Raw genomic sequence first — 21,334 nt, forward strand, 5'->3', positions numbered from 1 at the left:
AGAATATAAGATATTATTGTCTCAAAATTACCCGTGATAAAATCCATGAAGTAATTCTTTAAGCGTGGTTTTATCCAATACTTTAATCCCTATTTTCCAAGTACTCACGAACATTGTAGCAAAACCATTGCTATGTGTAAACCCTTAGATAATCTACAATTCAATTCATGACCATCTTAATTCGCTACTTCCTACCAAAAGTACGAGCGCCTGTGGATGTTTGAATAATCCAATTATTCGGGAAGTAAAACATGCGAAGTGAAACACAATAATAACCTAATCAACTGTGGTCTCAAAATTATTGAATATAAATAAAACCCTTATTATTTAATCACCATATAAATTAGACTTTATTCATTGTATAACGTTTCGAGTAATCAACTAAACACTTGAATTAAACATCAGTCATGCCATGTTATAAACATGCATACTATGTCTCTCTATGTTCCTTCCTTTGTGAACATTGTAGCAAAACCATTGCTATGTGTAAACCCTTAGATAATCTACAATTCAATTCATGACCATCTTAATTCGCTACTTCCTACCAAAAGTACGAGCGCCTGTGGATGTTAGAGTTCAACCTTACATGCAATGATCTTTTGTAATGTCGAGGCTTCAAAGTCACATAGACTTATCCAATGATATTACAAGGATACTCCATTGAAACTTTGTTACTTAAAACAATTCTATAGTAATGAAGTCTCAAATTCAAGGTATACTCCTTGAACACTTTCCTTGCATTAAAGTTCCTAACTCACATATAGATTTTATCATTAACTTTCATTATGAAAACATTTCCATATTCCCATATGACCATCAACTCTGAACAAGAATTGTCTTAATCCAAAAGATGTCACTATGTTCCTTCCAACCAATACTACACTTCCAACTGTCCATAAGCAACCAATCCCTTGGTATAACCTCCAAATGTTCTTGACAGTCGTTCAACTTTACTCACACAAATTTCTAGTCCTTTTTCCTCTCAATGCCCGAGATGTTTGGAAAAGTCATAACAAGTGAATATTATAGCATATGTAATCAATACTATAACCGAAGCGTATGGGATTCGATTCCTTATGTCAAAGGCTTGATACTATAATATTTTCATATATCGAATTTCCTATGTTGAACCATTTCAACACGATATTTATATATGTCCAAGACTAAGTTTTATTAAACTTTCAATCTAAAACTTTTAGATTTTAAATGAAAGTATAAATGCCCTCTTGCCTAAATCTTTTTTTTTTTTTTTGCGAAAGAATTCCCAAACTTTGCAATTTGCACATTTGAAATCTTTGTTTCCTACAGTTAGTATTGCCAACTTACAACACTTAGCATAACAATTATGTTCCCAATAGCACAACAATTATGCTCCCACTAGCTTTGACAGGTATCTAGAAATCAACTAGACTTCTAGAAATCAATACTTTTTTACTTTATAACTAAAGTGCAGATTTCTGATTTGTAATGCTTCGATAAGTCTTCAGCCAGACTTCTCAAGCTCATACACCTTTCATTTGATAGCATATGTGTGCATTTAAACCCTTTCAGAACTTATAGCTATAAGTCCTAAACGTTTAAACTATTTCTTGCCATTTATCACAATTCGAACTATGAAAAGGGATGTCGTAATCATATTGCGAATTTGAGAACGCAATTATCACAACAACTAACCATAATGACATTTATCAAATCTTCAAAATCTACTAGCGAAAGTGTTTCCTCATAATCATTTTCATGAATTACAGCGAAACCTTTTGCCACCTTGATTTTATGGTGTATATGTTCCCATCCATGTGAATCTGTCATTTCCAACCTACAATCATAAGACAAGGTTGATGACAATTTCAAATTTTAATTTAGCTTTCATGGACTAAACTTTACTTGTTCTTAATTTCTTGCCTTCTGGTAGCACAAGCGCTTAGCAACGCTTCCGTGTTGTTAAGCAACTCACTTCCATTGACCAATGTAGCATCACCGACCAACGTGCCCTGCCTTTTGCAGTCAATTGAGAACCATAGAACTCATAAGCATTGCCAACTCAACTGGAAGGTGCAAAAAAACTAGAACGTGTCAACTTAACACAATAGGTTATCAACCTCAGGTCGTGTGTTAGTGATAACTAAAACGTTTATTCTTGATTGACTTTTAAAACTCTTCAAGATCAATAAGACTCCCACTGGCTTCTTCACATATAAGTTTTTCTCTCAAGGAATAATCCTTAACGAGCAAAAACACATATTTAAAAGTTAGTGTGGATTCCGTACAAGAGAACACTTCACAGAATTGGTCTTAGTGTATCCCTTGTTTCAACCAGAACATCACAACTTCCAATTCCAATGTGCTAGAGTAAGAAAGCATTATTAGTCCATATTTCATGAGGTGTTATAAACCTAATTAGTATGAAACAAGCTTTAAGATACAATTTATAGTCACTAGAGCATGGCTCTAAAATTTTAAATAGATACGAAGTATGACTTATCTCTTGATTGAACCATTTCAACAATATCTGATTCCTCTTCTTAGTCAAACAATTGCACTAAGATGTTCTTCGAGGATCAATTTGTGACATGGTTCCACAATCATTAAGATGATCACAAAACAAGATACTAAAGTATTCTCCTTTCCTTTTAGATTGGAGAAACCTTTTATCTTTCTGCCTAACAGATTCTTGTTATTCGCGAAACTTTTCAAAGTATTAGAATAATTCTTAGTCTTATAAACACAAGCATATTTACTGAAGTATCAGTAAATCATGATGAATAAAGTTATCATCCTTTGTAGCGGATTTGAATAGTCCATATCAAATGTACTAGATCCATTAGTCCTTCACTTGACTCACACAAACATGTGATCGACGAATTAGTCATAATCTTCCAAAGATCAAGATTCTCATGTATCACACAATTCAAATTGCATGACTCGAAGTTTCTATCGAATTGAAACTTGGACGATGAGAATTCCTTTTCACTTGTTTATTTATGACAATACCACAAGCGATATAACAAGAATCAAATCCACGATCAATATTTTCCAATGATAGAATGTAACCAACACTCTCATAAATGTCGTTGCAAGGAAATATAAAGTAAACTAGATAAAAAAAAATTTACTTTTATCGATAATAAGCGGAAAAAACTGTGTCCTTACAATGTGAAATATGAAAACTATGTTTCTAAATATCTCCTAAGCAATCTATTAAGTTACCATAACTCCTTAGTAGCTCCAAAATCAAATCATCGAACCATGCGACCGAAATCCATATCTCATGATCAGATTCAGCTTACTCCTCCTAAGCTCCCTTCTTTCTCTTAGATCCTGCAAAACATCAAAATGTGACTATCACATCATGTATTAAGAATCTATAAATAGGAACTTACTAAAATAATGGAGTTAGATAGTGGATGTAAAAGAAGTAGAGTCACAGGACTTGACTTTACTATTTTTAAGATTTTTCAGGCAGTCTAGGCAGCTTCATATCGAATGCCCCTTCAATTTGGCAATAGAAACATATGGAACTTTCAGGAATAGCACATGGGACTATTTCAGAACTAGCCATTCTCTTTATCATATGGTCAAATGGTTTCACCTTGGTTGATCCCTTTCCATTGGGAAGACAAACCTTTTCTGGACTACCATTGTTGCCATTCTCAATGTCCATGGAAATTTTGGAGACAGATCCTTCAAACACTTTTTCTTGACTTGTGCTTTTAAGCATTTCTGCTTCAGCAACAATCAACATATATGTTAGATCATGTAGGGTCAGGTCGTGGTCCCTCACATAGTAGTCTTTAATGAACTGACTATATATATGACTCCGAAAGCGAAAGTAGAACCAAGTCAATGGCAAGCTCCCTTGGTAAAATGACACCCAACATCCCCAATATATCAATGTGCGATTTCATTTTCAGAACATGCACACATAGACTTTCCATCTTGATGTTTACATGCCAACAAGGCTTGAGTGACTTCGTATTTTTCAGCTTGAAGAAAACATGACTTGGGGAGAGTCACTGGAGGAGAAAGAAGAGTTGAAGAAGCATGATCTTGAGTTCCACCATTGCTCGAGAAAGGGAACATTCTTTCACCTTGATCAACATGTGGAAGATCATTTCCGGGTAGAGGAAAAACATTTCTAGAAAAACGAGAAAGACCATTGTTGTCTAAAATTGACATCTATAATAGGATAAAAGAGAATTCAATTTAGTTGATTTTAATCCTTAATCATTAATCCATAAATTTAAATCAAGGCTAGGATCCATATTTTCGATTCGAACTTTGAAGAGGGATGCTGTAATCAAATTCAAATTTATTTTAGGTAGGTAAAGCATTTACCAATTTCAATCTCATAAAACTCCTAGATGTTTGAGATTCATTGAGCTATTTAATTGCATGTTTAATCTCGATTATGCTCTCACTTTGTGACTGGGATGCCGAGGATCATAAACAAGATATGAATAACCCTACAAATTTTAATTTCTTGGTACTCTCGATGTCATTTATCATATAATTTTAATGTGATGGTTAACCACACGTGCTCCATTAATCAATGATAATTTACGAGACACCCCTTGCCACTCCTTATTAGTCCATATGAGTGTGTCGGTTTACCACACACACTCCACTAACGACCAATAAGGTGCAATTTGCAATTTCATGGGTTAGCATCAAATCCAAATTTTCCCTAAAGTTACTAAGAGTGGGATTTTAGAAAATAGTTTAGTTACTTTTCATCATTATATTTTTAATAAGGTTGTGTCCTATCAAACCCGTTCGGCTAACGACCCTCCACCAATCAAGGGAGCGGTGGGTAAGAGTGGATACCCAATGTCGGTCATTTTATAGGTCGCTTCCTTAAACTTCCCTTATAGATCGGCATCATGAATGAGACATACTAGCGGTTCGACTGACTTAGTATTATACATATAGTAAATATTAAACATTTAATTTTACACATACTATAAGGTGTATTTTAAAACATTTTAGAATTCCAAGGGTTTAATCCTTTGATAAATTAAACTTTTAATTTAATTAAATTTAAATCATCTTATGGATTTATTGATTATCGTTTAATTAATCATTTAATTAAATTAATAATAAGATCTATAAGGATGTATTTTAAACTTATTTCAAAATACTAGGGTTTAATTACTAAATTTCAAATATTAAAAGAATTTACTTTAAATTTAAAATTAAACCAAATGATTTATTTATTAACTAAACATTTAATTAATTTATTTAAATCAATTTTAGGATTATTTATTAGGGATAATTTCGTGTATATCATTGTTAAACTTCAAAATATCATATTTACCCAACTTAAAATCAAAATTTCATATTTACCCTTTTTAACTTTATAAATATCATATTTGCCCAAATTTATTTTTTAACTATTTTTTAAATATTTTTAATCAGTTTTTATAATTTAAATGTATAAAAAAAATACTAATTGACAATATTGCCCTTTAATATTTTAGCCTTTAATTCATAAAACTATATTGACCGAATTACCCCCTATACCCTCCCCTCCTTCAACGATCAAAGATCGATTCCTAATGAAATCGAATGAAAGCCAAAATCTGATCGACTCCCAGTCTTCTTCAACCGTCACTCTGTCTTCTCTACGCCTCCAAACATTGAATCGACATCTGCAGGTTCCGTTAACATACTGATTTTGTAGCTTCGTTTGATTATATTTAGCTAGGGTTTTCATCTGTCTTCTCTACTTCATCCATCTCTCCCTGCATTACACCCACTTCCAGACACTGAGACATTGATCAACATCTGCAGGTTCCAGATTGGTGGCGAAGATGGTGGGGGTTTCAACAAAGGTTAACATCTGTGGCTCCAGACATCGATGTTTTTTATGGTGTTCAATTTTACTGATTTCCTTGTTGTGGAGTTAAATCTTGATGCTTTTGAGCTTAGTAAAGGTCAGAAAACCAACAATTTCAGGTAATTTGATTATATTTAGCTTGGGTTTTCATCCGTCTTCTCTACATCGTCCATCTCTCCCTCCATTACACCTACTTCCAGACATTAATTGGCATCTGCAAGTTCTAGATTGGTGGCGACGGTGGTAGGGGTTTCGACAAATGTTAACATCTGCAGGCTCTACATTGATGTTTTTTATGGTGTTCAATTTTACTGATTTCCTTGTTGTGGAGTTAAATTTTGATGCTTTTGAGCTTAGTAAAGGTCAGAAAACCAACAATTTCAGGTAATTTCGAGTTTAATACATATAAATTCGTTATTGTAATGAAATGATAATTGGTAACAATAAGGATCAGATTTGGAGATTTAGCTGGTGGTGCAGTTTGTGTATCATAGAGCTTTTTCTTTGATATTTTGGTATGTTTGAGAATGAGATGTGTCCATATGGCTTTCATACAATTTTCATGGTATTCTGAATTGATATTTTTCATCATTGATTCTATTCTACTAGTTAGGGTTTTAAGAGAAATTTAGATAAGCTTTATGAAATTTGAATGATGGAAGCTTTTGTTGTTCATTTCTTATAAATAGGAATGCATGAAAGTTTGCTACCAAATAATAGTTTTGGGAGATATATAGCTATTCATACAAAAGCCTCATGGTATGTATTTTCTAATGGACAAATTATAATACTTTTTCTTGGATATATTCTGATTGACAATATGCTTACATAGGGGAACAAGTGCTTCAAATATCCAACCTCTTGCTGCAAATGTGGTGAGTTCGAATGGAAGTTCAAAGCACAAGGCAGACACATGTACTACTACGACTGCTACACTGTCATTTTCATCATCAATAGTGAGCCCCTCATCACATGCCGTTGAGATACTAAAGAATGAAAATGAAGAAAATAAGATGCAACATCCAGAATATGCTACCTTAACCATAAACAACCATCTTGTTACAACCACACTGTCATTTTTACAATGCCCTTTATGTTTGATGCAACTTATTAGGAGCATGTAATGTAATGTATGAAGTACACCTGTGGTTTTATAATGGATGATGTGTAAGTACGATGCTATTAATTACAATAGCTAATGTTTTTGTCTCTGTACTTTTTAATAACAATACTTAAATGTTTGGTCCTTGTTGTTTTAAATTTGGCATTAATTACAATTTGGTCCTGTTGTTTTTAGATTTGCAATAATTACAGTTTGGTCCTTGTTGACTTCATTTTGAAATACTTACAGTTTCGTCCATGTTGTTTTAAATTTTGCATTAATTACATTTTGGTACCCATTGTTTTTAGTTTAGCAATAGTTACAGTTTAGTCCCTGTTGTTTTAAGTTTTGTTTCAGTTACAGTTTGGTCCCTGTTGTTCTAAATTTCAGCAACATACTTTTTGGACAATTTTTTTTGCAACATAGTTTGTAAACAAACGTATTTGTAGCAACATACTTTGTGGAAAACCCATTTTACCATAATAATTACTAAACAAACTATTTTTAGCAACATACTTTCTAGAAAAACCTATTTAGCAACATCTTACAACTTGTAATCAATAAAAATAAGAAAATGGTCAAAAGGACCAACTATTGTCATCAATCTTTTTCATATGGACCTGAAACTCCCGAGCTACCGGTAGATTTTGTTTTCTTTCCACATTTCCTAAAATAAATAAAAACAATATTAGCATTGTATATGTTTTGATATCTATTTATGAAATAAGACAAAATTAATGTAATTTTGAGCAACCTTGTAGACGTGGATGTTTCACTTGGATCAATACTTTGAGATGTCGGATTTTTGCAAGTCTTTTCACGGTGTCCATACTCACCACATCGCGGACACTTGTGCCTTCTTTTAGGCTCATCCGAGGGTTTAATTCTATTTTTTTTGGTCTTCCAGGCGGTCGTTTCATGAGTGGTGGATAAATTTTATCCCCATCTTTTTTAATCCATTGATCCTTTCTGGGCATCGAAGCAATTTTGAAAGCATATGCTTCTTTAAATTTCTCTATACTAAAATATTGATCAACATATTGGTCCCAATTAGCATCCCTTGTAAAAGCAATAAAAGCCGCTTCATGTACACATGGAACGCCCGTAACTTGCCACACTCGACAACCACATTTTCTTTTGTCTAGGTTGACTTCCCAACGCGATCCCTTGAACTTCACGTCAACTTGGTTATCACCACTTCTACATACTTCATATTCACCCAAGTTCTACATGAAAGATAAAAAAAACATTTATTATTGAGATCTATATGCATCGTCCAAGTTTAAAATAAATACGCATATATAATTGAACTATAATTTAACATACTTACCTTAGAGATGTCGTTGAGACGAATCTTAGCATTGGGAACCAATACGCCGTTCCATCTTTTCACTAACATCCTCTTCTTGTCAAACCATTTCATCAGCTTTTCTCTAATTGCATCAAGTAGATCAAGCAAAGGTTGATAACGTGTTGCACCAATCCAAGAATTAAACGATTCTGAAATATTATTAGTGATCTAATCACACTTGGAAGTTGTTCCAAACTTGCTTCTACTCCATATCTTTTTGTGGTTGTTATTTAGATATGTAATGGCATCTTGACTTACATCGGCAATGTCCTTCAATAATCTGTCATGTTTGGTAGGACGGTAAGTTTTTGCAGCACCCTAAAGTTTCTTGTTAAAGAATTCACCACGAAATTGTTTCTTGAAATTGCTATATAGGTGTCGTACACATTCTCTATGCTCAACATTAGGATAAATGTGCATCACAGCTACTTCTAACCCTTTTTTCATGTCTGATGAGATCACAAGACCATCTGGCATCCCGATTGCCTTTTTAAGTGATTCAAGAAACCATGTCCATGATTGTGTACTCTCTGATTCAAGCACAGAATAAGCTATTGGAAAAATGGAATTATTACCGTCAATACCCGTTGCAGCAGCTAGTACACCAGTGAACTTTCCTTTTAAATGGCAAGCATCAAGAGCAATATAAGGACGACAACCACCAAGAAACCCTTTAGAACAAGCTGCTAGACAAACAAAAAACCTTTTGAACCGTTTCTTGTCACCAGAAATATCAATGTCAATTTCCACAATGCTTCCTTCATTCCTATTTAATAGTTCTTCTCTAAATTCATCCAACTTCATGAATGATTCTTCCCACTTACCATACATATCAATATAAGCTTGCTCTTTACCTCTAAATACTTTTAGATATGGTAATTCAACATTGTAAGTTTTCGTAATCCACTTTCTAAGCTCCATAGGAGAGACATCCCCATCAGATTTCAATTTGTCAATAACTATATTTGCAATCCATTGATGTGTGCAAACTCACTTAGTTTTAAACCTACTTTTAATTATCAAATAACACACAAAAGGCAGTGAACCTATCAATTGTGGTATAGCTAAATAAGCAGGGTATCGAACACAGGGAACGGCAAATTAAACTAAAAACTAATTTAATCTAAGTTAATTAAGAAGCAGGGGTTTTTCTCTAGTTTTACAAGACTAGAAACTTACTAACTATTACTAATTTAAGACTAGAAAATAACAATTTAACTAGATTCAATAATTGGAAAGGAACTTCTGTTTAGTTCAACTTGGTTAACTCTATGATTGATTTCAAGGTAATAGTGCAATGGATTAATTCTTTCGTTGGTTACCGATTCAAGTGATTAGATTTCTGTTCACTACCCTAATCCTTAGCAAATAAACTAACTCAAACAGTGGCCAATTGTCTAATTTAATTATATTCACTAGATTAATTATTCGGGTTAAGTTAGACTTGCAATAGTTAACTAATTTATTATTTTTAATTAATCTCTTGTTTGATAGTCATCTTACAAGCTTGCACATGAATTTACTCAATTTTCTTATTTATTCTAGTTTTATATTCATTAATCCTAGACATATAACATAGTGATCACATAGCATATGAGGTCAATAATCAATAGATGTTCATGCTAATCAATTATCTTCCTATTAACAGAAAATTAATTATTATTCACACACAAGGTTCTTTAGCAAGCTAAAATAACAAAAATTCACCAACTTGGAATTAATCCTACCAATCAATAAAACCATATTGTCAACTTTGTATCCCCAAACAGAAGTCTAAAGGTTTTAGCTCATAATTAAAGTAAATAACAGCAAACAAACAAAGTCAAGTTGCTTAATCATAAACAAAAGAATAAGTGGAATGATGAAATTTTGCCTTAATTACTCTCCGGAATTGAATTCTAGCTTCCTTCGTCGTCTTCTAGGGTTTTTCAGGCTTCTCAATCGTAGCAAAGCACTTCTGAATCGTCCCAGAACTCTCTTCAATCGATCTGTGGAATTATCTTTAAATATACGAATCGACTCGTCGAGTCCCTCTCACATTCCCCGTATTGCGATAACTCTCTGGGATCCCGAGTCATTATCTTCTCGATCCTTCGATTGTACTCACCGAGTAGACGATATGACTCGCCGAGTAGGTGCCTTTTTTAGTGTTTTTTTCTTCTTTATTCCATTCTCGATCTTCTAACTGTTTCTCCCGCTTCCTTTCGCTTCCGAGCTTCATCTTAGGACTGAAAAACATAATTAAACACTTTTAAGTACCTTTTGTCCATAATATGCGATAATTAAACTAATAAATGAATAAAAATGTATACTTAATATGAACTAATTATGCACATATCAAAATACCCCACACTTGTCTTTTACTTGCCCCCAAGCAAAACTGAATTTTAAACATATTAGAATCTTATATAACAACTCCAATCTAACCCAGCCATTATGCCAAGACCGCAACACATGCATTTGTGTCTAAAATTTTTCCTATAAACCTCTCATACTCCAAATACTCACAATCCTCATAAACACTTGCCCACTCACCCCGAACTATGCTCATTTTATGCAACCCTCCGAATCCATCCGCAGAAAACCTCTTTACCCTCAAGGTATTTTTAATTGAGCAACCCGAGCATACATAATCTAGAATTACAACTTTTTGATACCACTATGGAGCTCTTTTGAATTCATCTCTTCTTCGATATTCGCTTTGATCTCTTTGAATTCACCACCTTTATTGTTTGATTTTCGGGTATCTTCAACTTTTTTGGATTTCTTGGAATTTTAATCTTTTGATCTTCACTTTAATTGCTCCAAAATTCATACAATTTTTCTAGTAATTCTTTTTTTTAACATGTAACTCACTTTTTTTTTTTCACTCAAAACCTACATGCTTAAGTAGGGGCGCTCAACTTCAACCTTTATTGGCTAATGATAACAATTTTCCTGGATACATTTCAAGTTTAGGCTGCTAAACATATTGCATCCCTCGGGCTGAGCAGGGTTGTGTTTTTGTCCCATGATTTCACTAGAATAAGGAAGCCACAAATGCACTAGAACGTATATAGGCTCAACTAAACATTTGGGTTATCATGAAATCATCAAACATAATACTAGCATGAACCCTAATTACATTTACCAAAAATTTCTAAATTAAGTCCTAAGTAATTTTTTTGGTATGCAAAATTTTAAAATTAACCTAAATTAAGACTCTAAATTTTCTATTATGTAACCAACCCCCTACCCCACACTTATTTGATGCAATGCCCTCATTGCATATTATGCATGATAAAAACATAAAAAGAAACTAAAGAGGGAATTGGAACAAACTCCCCTGGGATAGCAGTGGATAGGTTGATCACTTTCATTTTAGCTCCAACTTCAATTGACTTTAGACATAGTAACCATGCCTTGGGTGTCTCGTCTCGTGTGGGTCACTCCAAATACGCGGATAACAGTGTAAGATCTTCAGGAATAAATATGGAAAGAATATATAGTCAAGTGGTACTCTAATTAGCATCAAATCAGCAGCCCCTTCGACATGAAACCAAACGACTCGTCGAGTATATACCAGACTCGTCGAGTCACTTCGGGAAATCTTCGCATTTGTGAGAATTAAGGGCGACTCGTCGAGTCAGTTTAGTGCACTCGACGAGTTGGTCACTGAATGAAATTAATATAATTTTGCATATGATCCAGCTTCCAATAAACTCTCTATACTTTCTATTCACTTCTAGACTCCCTTGCCAACATCTCTAAGGACCGGACTCAATACTTTAACTCTAACGCTCCTTTTCCTTGACTCTCTTTCTCACTTGGATTCTATAACTCTAAACCCATTTGAAGCTAGCACTCCTAATTCAATTCTGAAAAATTGTCAAAGCATCAAACATTAATTAAACATCAAAAACAAGTTTTAAAAACATCAAACAAACCAAATAAAACAAACAAACACAAAATTAAAAATTGTTCAATAAAAATGCATAAAAATCAATCCTCCTCATCATCACCATCAAGCCCTACTCCACTTCCTCCAGCCCCACTTCTTCTTGCACTGATCACTTCTTCCCACGTTGGAATGTATGGAAAGTTTCCACCATCTATGTGTGGAATGTTAAAGTGGTCAAAAAGTCGGATATGAGATTGGTTGCTAAAATTCAAGCTCCTCGCCATTTGATCCTGGAGTCGCCTCATCTCCACATTGTACCAATCCATTGGTACATCTTCATTCTCAACCGGAATCACCGACGGCTCCTCCTCCATAACCCGCTCTCTCCTCGAATGAACCCGTCTTCCCGGCGCCTCGGGACCAACCACCGGGTCATCATTCGGGATGGCATAGTGGCCACCACCATAGTCTTCAATGATTCTCACTCTCCGGAAAAGAATAGGATTGAACGGAGGTGTAGGGATCATCGTCATGAAATTCCATGCACTGCGGTTCATCAACCCGAATGAGTTAGCCAACCGGGTGACAAACATCCCACCATTTATTCTTGAAGTCTTGCGATCTTTGACCGCACCCTCCGAAAGATATGAAGCAAGACACCAAGGAATGTTGCAAAAAACGTCGGGTGTAATGATGCTCCATAGGAAAAAGACATCAAGGTTGGAAACCTTGTCATCATCCTTTCGTTGGTTGATGGTGGATGAAATGAGGCGGTGAATGAGGCGATGTGTTGGGGATCGAATGCTCCCTTCTTGCGCCGACTTTGGAATATAAACTTTATTACCAATGGTACTCCACCAGCCCACACTTGTAACTCCTTCGGGAAATACCATATGTGCTTGTGCCAAAAAGGCCCGAAAGATGGGTGTTGAGACCAAGGGCTGGTCATAAACCCCCAATCGGCATGCAAGATCTACCACTGAGCATTGATGAAATTCTCCCCCAAGGCAGAAACTGAAGCTTGTTGGGTGAAAGACATCCACTCCCCCGGTGAAAGACACCGTGGAAAAGAACTCTAAGCATAGCTCCAAATAAACGGTTCTTGAATACGGAATACCCGGCTCCACCCGTCACACACCATGGTTTCGCCATTATAATGAAACTCCTTTAAAAGATAAGGAGCTAATTCCTCCTCGTAGCGAACCTGCTGCAACCATTCCCAATCGATCCGGTTGGGCACATAGACCTCCTTCTTCTTGATATCAGCCAGCTTCTTCTTCCATTTCCGCAATGTCGAAGCGGACTCAATTTGTGGGAAGTTTAGCCACGGAAAATCCCCTTGGTGGCCACTGGAAGTTTGCCCCCTTCTGAACATGATTTCTGCAAAACAAAAACCCAAAACCCAGAAAACATAGAATATAATTAAAACAATCTCGCATATGCATCCTGACTCGACTCATCGAGTCCAGGCATGACTCGGCGAGTCGCACAAACTGCACGAGTCAGTCGACGGGTCGATGCAAATTAGGCCATGAAACCTGGAAATTTCGTCAAGGGTTTTGTATAGGGACTTACTACTAAGGTAATAAGGCCAAAATAAACGTTCAAAACAACAAAAATCATGAAAAATCAAAACCCTAAAAATTCATTACTTTTCAAAAACGGGTTTTTCATGCAATTGCTACCATATATGGCCTTATAATCACGTTCTTAACAGAAATCAAGAAGAAATTTGTTACCTTTTGAGTTTAAACTTGAGAGATTTGAAGAAAATTTGAAGAAAACTTGAATGCTTGAGAGGAAATTTGAAAGAGAGGCGCACGTCGAGTGTGTATGTGAAAAAGTGAATCTTAGGGTTAAAACCCTAGTTACTGGATGTAAAAGTAATTTCAAAATTATTTTTTTTCTGTAAATAATACCGACTCGTCGAGTCGGGGTCAGACTCGGCGGGTCTGGTCGCGAAGTCAAACTTTTTCTGAAATCAATATGGACTCGTCGAGTAGTGGTCAGACTCGGCGAGTCTCTTGCAAAACATTCATGATTTTCAAAATTTTGTTATTTATTTAAAATCATTTCACCCCACACTTGACCCTTGCACACTCTCAAGCAGACATGTCCTATGATTTGGAAGATTAACATTTTTAAAAACGAAGGAAAAATTTAAAAAAAAACTAAAAAGTAAAGGAAAACAAACTCTATATAACGGGTTGCCTCCCGCCAAGCGCTTCTTTTTAAGGAGTCATTAGCTAGACTCCTTCCTGTCTACGTTTCGTCATCTTCAAGCATCGGGAATGCATGCCTAGTCCTTTGTGGTTTGTACTTAGTCTTGTAAGCGTGAATCTTTTTCTTGTAAGCCCTTTTCAATTCATCTCTTTTCTTTTTCACAACATCCTCCTCAGCTGCTTGGGCTTCTCTTTTCCTCTTTTCCTTTTTTAACCCATTCTTCTTTACCTTCTCTTGTACCTCCTTCTCTTTAAATTTAATCACTTCATATTTTGTTATGGTTCGTGCTTTAGGTTTAGTAGTGAATGGTCGATCAACTTCCACCCTTCTTCCCTTTATGCCTTCATCCTTTTCTGTGTTCAACCCTTCTCCAAATGGAATTGTATCAAGGCATGCCACCTCGGCGTCTTGGACTTCCATTCCTTTTCCTTCTTCTGCTGTTTGTTCTTCCAAAGAATCATAAATAGTAACTAAATCCAGGGTATGTGAAGAACTATCAATAAAAAGATCCACATTAGCCAATTTTTTATCAAATTAGACTGGACTCGTCGAGTCCATCAAGGTGACTCGGCGAGTCTGATCGGGTTCCATCAATTCTGGAGTGTTTTCTGAGTTGGCTCCTTCCAGTAGCTTTTCTAACTCCTCCAAGTCTTTGCTAGCATCTCCACATTCTTCAGAGTGTAGCAAAAGCTTGCTTGGATCTTCTTTTAGCAAAATTTCAAGCTCTTTTTGTAATATCTTATCATCCAATTGGATAAATGAGATTTCTTCTCTCTTTTCTTTTTCTTGCTTGGCTTCTGGAATAGCTTTAAACATTACCGACTCATCACCCACTCTCAATGTCAATGTAGACTCACTTATATCAATTAGAGCACACGCGGTGTTTAAGAATGATCTTCCCAAAATAATTGGTATTTCGGGGTCTTCTTCCATATCCACCACCACGAAGTCTACTGGAAAAATAAACTTGTCCACTTTGATAAGGAGATCCTCACAAACGCCTTGTGGATGAATTATCCTTTTGTCTGCCAAATGGATCCTCATATTTATCGGCCTTGGTGCTGGTAAATTCAGCTTCTTAAAGAATGAATAGGGCATCAAATTAATGCTTGCACCTGAATCAGCTAATGCTCGGGTAAAAACTTCATTACCAAATTGGCACGGAATCACCATATTTCCCGGATCACTCTTCTTTTCAGGCAGCTCATTCATCAATATTTCCGCGACTTCAGCCAAATCCTTCCTAGCAGCGAAAAGGCTTTTAAGCAGGTTGAAGTATTTACGTGTTTGGAGCATTGTTTCCACAAATGGCATATTGACTTGTAAAGCTTTAACATGCTCCATAAAGGTTCTGTATGCTTCTACTTTTTCTGCAGGTATGGCTTTGATTGGGTATGGAAGAGGAGGATTATATGGCTTTAGAAAACTGGCAGTTTTATCATTCCCGAATGGACTCGTCGAGTCCATTTGAGTGACTCGGCGAGTCGGATCGGGTTTTGCTGGATCCGATTCTTCTTCCTTTTCTGCCTTCTTCTTGGAGATTCTCAGTGCTTCTGTAACTTTTTCTTCACTGCTGGAGGCTATTACACTTACATTCTCCATTCTTGGATTGGGTTCGGTGTTACTCGGAAGTTGACCCGGTCTTCTATCATTCACTTGATGCGCAAGCTGTCCCAGCTGTTTCTCAATGTTGAGAATTGATGCTTGCTGATTCCTAAGCATGTTTCTGGTCTCGTGTATGGCAGCATCGTGATCATTGTGTCTTTTTTCGGCCGCGGCTATGAATCTAGTGAATAACTCTTCTAAATCGGCTTTCTTTTCTACCGGTTCTTCCTTTTGGTATAGTCCCCTCTCCTTCTGCTTGTATTTCTCCTCCTTTGCCTTCTTATACTCCTCGTATGGTAGCCAATCCTTCTTAGGTTTTCGACAATTTTCATCATACCGATCACCACTTGAATAGAAGACTTGAGCTTTCTTATTTCCATTCTCATCCAAATCACAATCCTTTGCGAGATAGGACCCTCCACAATTTTCGCATCCTACCCTAATAGCATGGATTGCTTGATCCATTTTTGTCATTCTTCGATCTAGACTATCAAGCTTTGCTATCACCGCCGCAATGTTATCACTTGCCGCATTTACTACCCCTCGACTTACTTCGTTTCTCGGATTGTGGTATTCTCTAGAGTGCTTATAGAATTCTTCAATTAATTCTTTAATTACCGGGGGCGCCTTCTTTGTAAGCGGGCCTTGAGAATCAAGCAATTGCCTTGTGGTGACATTGACTCCATCATAGAAAATGGAGACCTCTTGTTGGCTATTAAGGTCATGGTGTGGGCAATTTTTAAGTAGGCTCTTGTATCTTTCCCAAGCTTCATAAAGAGATTCTCCGGGTTGTTGCTCGAAGTTGGCAATGGCTTTCTTCAGCTTGGCTATCTTGGAGGGCGGGCAGAAATGGTCTATGAGTTCTTCTTTCATCTTGGCCCATGTGGTGACCGATCCGGGAGGAAGTGACTTTAACCAATCTTTTGCAGCTCCTTTAAATGTGACAGGAAGCATTCGAAGAAGTTGGGTCTCGCGTGGAGCATTAGGCACGTTGAAGTAATCGGCCACATCATTCACTTCGTCCAAGTGCTTGTAAGCGTCTTCATGATCCTTCCCGTAGAAAGGAATCTCTTTGAGTTGGGCGAGAATATGGCATTTTAGTTCGAAAGTAGCAGTTGCGGGAATTGCGGGTTGCACAAGTCCCGGCCCGGTGTCATCACGCATCCTTTTCTTCCACTCCCCCATGGGGACTTCATCGATGTTAGCCATAGTGATAGCTAACTCTTCTTCAGAATCAGTTTCGTGCTCGGAAATATGCTCTTCTTCCTCCTCGGTCTCGTACTCGATATCTTCTTGAATTGGTTCTTCAATTGTTAACGAGGCACTGGATGCTCCTGATTTGCTGCTCTTCTTCTTGCTGAAAACGGATTTTAAGTTCTTGAGTGGTGAGTTCTTTGAAGTTGCGGTTTCTCCTACGGCTTTTCCCTTGCTTCTCTTTAGTGCGGATTCCGGGTCTTCCAAAGGAGGTACCAGAGGTGTGTCAGATCCTCGGGTCATGAAACAGCTGAAAAAAAACGAAACAAAAGAAACGAAACGCGTAAAAGGAACAAACGGAATAAAAAAAATAAAGACTAAAACAGCAATGTACTCGCCGAGTCGGCACGAGTGCACTCGGCGAGTGCAAGGCAAAAACAGAAAAGAAAATTTCTAGTTATTTTAAAATAAACGGAATTTTAATAAAACTAAATCTACTTACTGATTTGCTTTGTAAATAACTTTGTGTAAGATAAATCCCACACAAAGGATCGATTAAACTAGACTTTAATATTAATTTTAGAACCGTTCCCCGGCAACGGCGCCAAAAAATTTGATGTGTGCAAACTCACTTAGTTTTAAACCTACTTTTAATTATGAAATAACACACAAAAGGCAGTGAACCTATCAATTGTGGTATAGCTAAATAAGCAGGGTATCGAACACAGGGAACGACAAATTAAACTAAAAACTAATTTAATCTAAGTTAATTAAGAAGCAGGGGTTTTTCTCTAGTTTTACAAGACTAGAAACTTACTAACTATTACTAATTTAAGACTAGAAAATAACGATTTAACTAGATTCAATAATTGGAAAGGAACTTCTGTTTAGTTCAACTTGGTTAACTCTATGATTGATTTCAAGGTAATAGTGCAATGGATTAATTCTTTCGTTGGTTACCGATTCAAGTGATTAGATTTCTGTTCACTACCCTAATCCTTAGCAAATAAACTAACTCAAACAGTGGCCAATTGTCTAATTTAATTATATTCACTAGATTAATTATTCGGGTTAAGTTAGACTTGCAATAGTTAACTAATTTATTCTTTTTAATTAACCTCTTGTTTGATAGTCATCTTACAAGCTTGCACATGAATTTACTCAATTTTCTTATTAATTCTAGTTTCATATTCATTAATCCTAGACATATAACATAGTGATCACATAGCATATGAGGTCAATAATCAATAGATGTTCATGCTAATCAATTATCTTCCTATTAACAGAAAATTAATTATTATTCACACACAAGGTTCTTTAGCAAGCTAAAATAACAAAATTCACCAACTTGGAATTAATCCTACCAATCAATCAAACCATATTGTCAACTTTGTATCCCCAAATAGAAGTCTAAAGGTTTTAGCTCATAATTAAAGTAAATAACAGCAAACAAACAAAGTCAAGTTGCTTAATCATAAACAAAAGAATAAGTGGAATGATGAAATTTTGCCTTAATTACTCTCCGGAATTGAATTCTAGCTTCCTTCGTCGTCTTCTAGGGTTTTTCAGGCTTCTCAATGGTAGCAAAGCACTTCTGAATCGTCCCAGAACTCTCTTCAATCGATCTGTGGAATTATCTTTAAATATACGAATCGACTCGTCGAGTCAACTGGTGACTCGTCGAGTCCCTCTCACATTCCCCGTATTGCGATAACTCTCTGGGATCCCGAGTCATTATCTTCCCGATCCTTCGATTGGACTCGCCGAGTAGACGATATGACTCGCCGAGTTGGTGCCTTTTTTAGTGTTTTTTTCTTCTTTATTCCATTCTCGATCTTCTAACTGTTTCTCCCGCTTCCTTTCGCTTCCGAGCTTCATCTTAGGACTGAAAAACATAATTAAACACTTTTAAGTACCTTTTGTCCATAATATGCGATAATTAACTAATAAATGAATAAAAATATATACTTAATATGAACTAATTATGCACATATCACCATCCTTGAGTAGCACGCTTATTACTACCCTTGTTACTTCGAGTACATGTATGTCCTTCCACCATTCTCTTAACCTATAAAATAATTACATAGACATAAATATATTGCTAATGGAAAGCATTTTAAATATAAGTTAGGCTATATACTTACTTCAAATGTAATTCCATCTTGCATGATAGAAGCATGAATTCTCCACGCACAATCTATTTTTTCACACCTTGCTGTGAATCGTGTCGGGTCACTTTTCTGGATGAAGTACTCGAACTCATTCGTGATTGCATAATGGTTCAAAGCTCTCTTAAAACAAATTGCATTTTCATATTTTGAGCCCACCTTCATGCTTAAACTGTTCTTGCTAAATGAGACAACCTCATCGTCATCCGTCATCGGCTCATATTCATTATCAGAACTAAGACGACTATAATAACTTGCTCCACTGGGATAATAGTCTGAATCATCTTCATATTGTATTTCATCTCTGTTAACGCATAACTGATTACTAACATTAAGGTTATTTGAGTCAAGGTTATTTTCTGTTGTCACATAAATGGTTACTTCTTTCTCATTTTCATACATGGTAAGCATAGCTATGAACTTCTCCTCAGAATCTAGCTGGATATATAATCGGTCTGATGTAAACTTGTCAACATACCAAATTGAAAATTTTGGATTGTTCTTTGATGAATAACGTTTTATGACTTCATCATTTAGTTGAGCAAAGTTGTATGACCATGTCTCTATGTAGATGCATTTTTGAGAGCCAAAACAGTATATTTTCTTACTAGTGTTCTTTGCCAGTCGAAAAATACCCCCATATTTCAATTTTATTATGTACTTGGAAGCTGGTATACTCATAGAAACATAATCAATCATTGGAGACTCAACCGTGTTCTCCCATATCGGTTTTGAGATGTCATCATCAATGTCTACGTGTGACTGTTACATGTTTATATAACAGTTAAGATTTTAACTCGTTAAAACACATGAAAGACAGGTTGAGAGTAAATAAATTTACCTGTTCAATGAACTTGTCCGTTGATTTGTTTCCATTCAAGATTTCATCTGTTGATTTTTCGCCATTCAAATCGTCTGCTAATTTGTTGTTATTCAAGAAATTGTCAATTACATGGAAGAGTGCATATAGTTCTAATTAAAGATGAAAAACATTGTTCGAATTAATTACCAGGTCAGTTATCAAAAGGCAAAATAAGGAATCGAATTTGGATAATAAGAAATTACGATCAAAAGGATACAAATCACAATTGTGTAATCAAAAAATCAGAATTGTCAATCACAGTCAATACTCCATATTGTACTACCTGATGCGATTTCAATTGCCATCTTCTCGGAACAGATACTCGTTGTACAGGTGTTGCTGGAGAAGCGATACTTCTATGAATCGTGCGCCGTATGTGTATGTAATCCAAATTAATGAATTTCGTATCCTCTCTAATTACCCAGTTACGTGATCAGCAAAAGGGTTGGGGACATTATGGTCAATCCAAGTAAAGCAAAAGGGTTTTAAGTATTGAAGGGCTAGTTGGTCAATTAACATTATGTTTTTAAATTAAAATCATTATAAAATATGAAAATTGATTAAAAGATTTTAAAAAAAGTTAAAATAATAAATTAGGGCAAATATGATATTTTGAAGGTTAAGAAGGGTATATATGATATTTAGATTTAATGTGGGGTAAATATGATATTTTACAGTTTAATAAGGACATACACGAAATTTTCCCTATCTATTAAATTAATCAATATAATTTAACCTAATCCTCTCCCCACTAAATTTCGAAAATCATGAGAGGGATACACCAAATCTTATAATTATCTAGTTAATCAAATAAGGAGATAATGACCAAAAATAGGAAAATCCCTATCATATCTAAAAAATTTGAAAACGGGACTTAGGGAGGAAGGTAAGGATTTCAATCTTTACCTAGATTTCGAAATCGTGGGAGGCAAGAAACCCTCCAATATCGAAACTTGTAGGGCAAGGCAAAGGGTTACAACCCTTTCCTAAAATTTGAAACTTAGGGCCTAAGCAACCCTAATATCGAAAACTCCAGTCTATTAGAGTTTAATTGCCATAAACCCTAATTGATCAAATTCAAACAATTGTAGTCAAATTCAATAGAAAACA

At 35.7% G+C, this 21,334-nt stretch overlaps 1 protein-coding gene, 1 long non-coding RNA gene and 1 other non-coding gene across 4 annotated transcripts; 2 read left to right on the plus strand and 1 right to left on the minus strand.

Moving 5' to 3' along the window:
• The first annotated feature begins 5,534 nt into the window (after positions 1 to 5,534).
• On the plus strand, positions 5,535 to 7,113 carry LOC145077169 (uncharacterized). 2 transcript variants are annotated; one of them, XR_013692995.1, is made up of 4 exons: positions 5,535 to 5,654; positions 5,791 to 6,220; positions 6,526 to 6,595; positions 6,669 to 7,113. It is a non-coding gene; the product is annotated as an uncharacterized LOC145077169 (long non-coding RNA). The 2 variants fall into 2 exon arrangements; XR_013692994.1 differs by having other exon boundaries at positions 5,791 to 6,595.
• A 403-nt stretch (positions 7,114 to 7,516) lies between these two features.
• Positions 7,517 to 9,210, minus strand: LOC145075695 (uncharacterized). The gene is made up of 4 exons (XM_079021840.1): positions 8,634 to 9,210; positions 8,269 to 8,438; positions 7,693 to 8,164; positions 7,517 to 7,605 (listed from the first exon to the last, which is right to left on the minus strand). Exons 1-4 carry the CDS (start codon positions 9,208 to 9,210, stop codon positions 7,517 to 7,519), a joined length of 1,308 nt encoding a protein of 435 aa, XP_078877966.1.
• A 7,505-nt stretch (positions 9,211 to 16,715) lies between these two features.
• Positions 16,716 to 16,822, plus strand: LOC145077296 (small nucleolar RNA R71). Its single transcript, XR_013693078.1, has one exon. It is a non-coding gene; the product is annotated as a small nucleolar RNA R71 (small nucleolar RNA).
• The last annotated feature ends 4,512 nt before the right edge of the window (positions 16,823 to 21,334 follow it).

This window comes from Lactuca serriola, chromosome 9, assembly GCF_051521515.1.
Source record: "Lactuca serriola cultivar US96UC23 chromosome 9, Lser_US96UC23_V15, whole genome shotgun sequence".
Classification (NCBI taxonomy): Eukaryota; Viridiplantae; Streptophyta; class Magnoliopsida; order Asterales; family Asteraceae; genus Lactuca; species Lactuca serriola.

Bases quoted from the DNA above. Each gene is read 5' to 3' on its own strand.
- LOC145075695 (XM_079021840.1), bottom strand. From the start codon at position 9,210: ATGGAGCTTAGAAAGTGGATTACGAAAACTTACAATGTTGAATTACCA. The intron at 8,439-8,633 runs GTGAATTCTTTA...ATAATATTTCAG, and splicing joins TTTCAAGAAACAATTTCGTG to AATCGTTTAATTCTTGGATT. The intron at 7,606-7,692 runs GTTGCTCAAAAT...TATTTATTTTAG, and splicing joins GAAACATCCACGTCTACAAG to GAAATGTGGAAAGAAAACAA.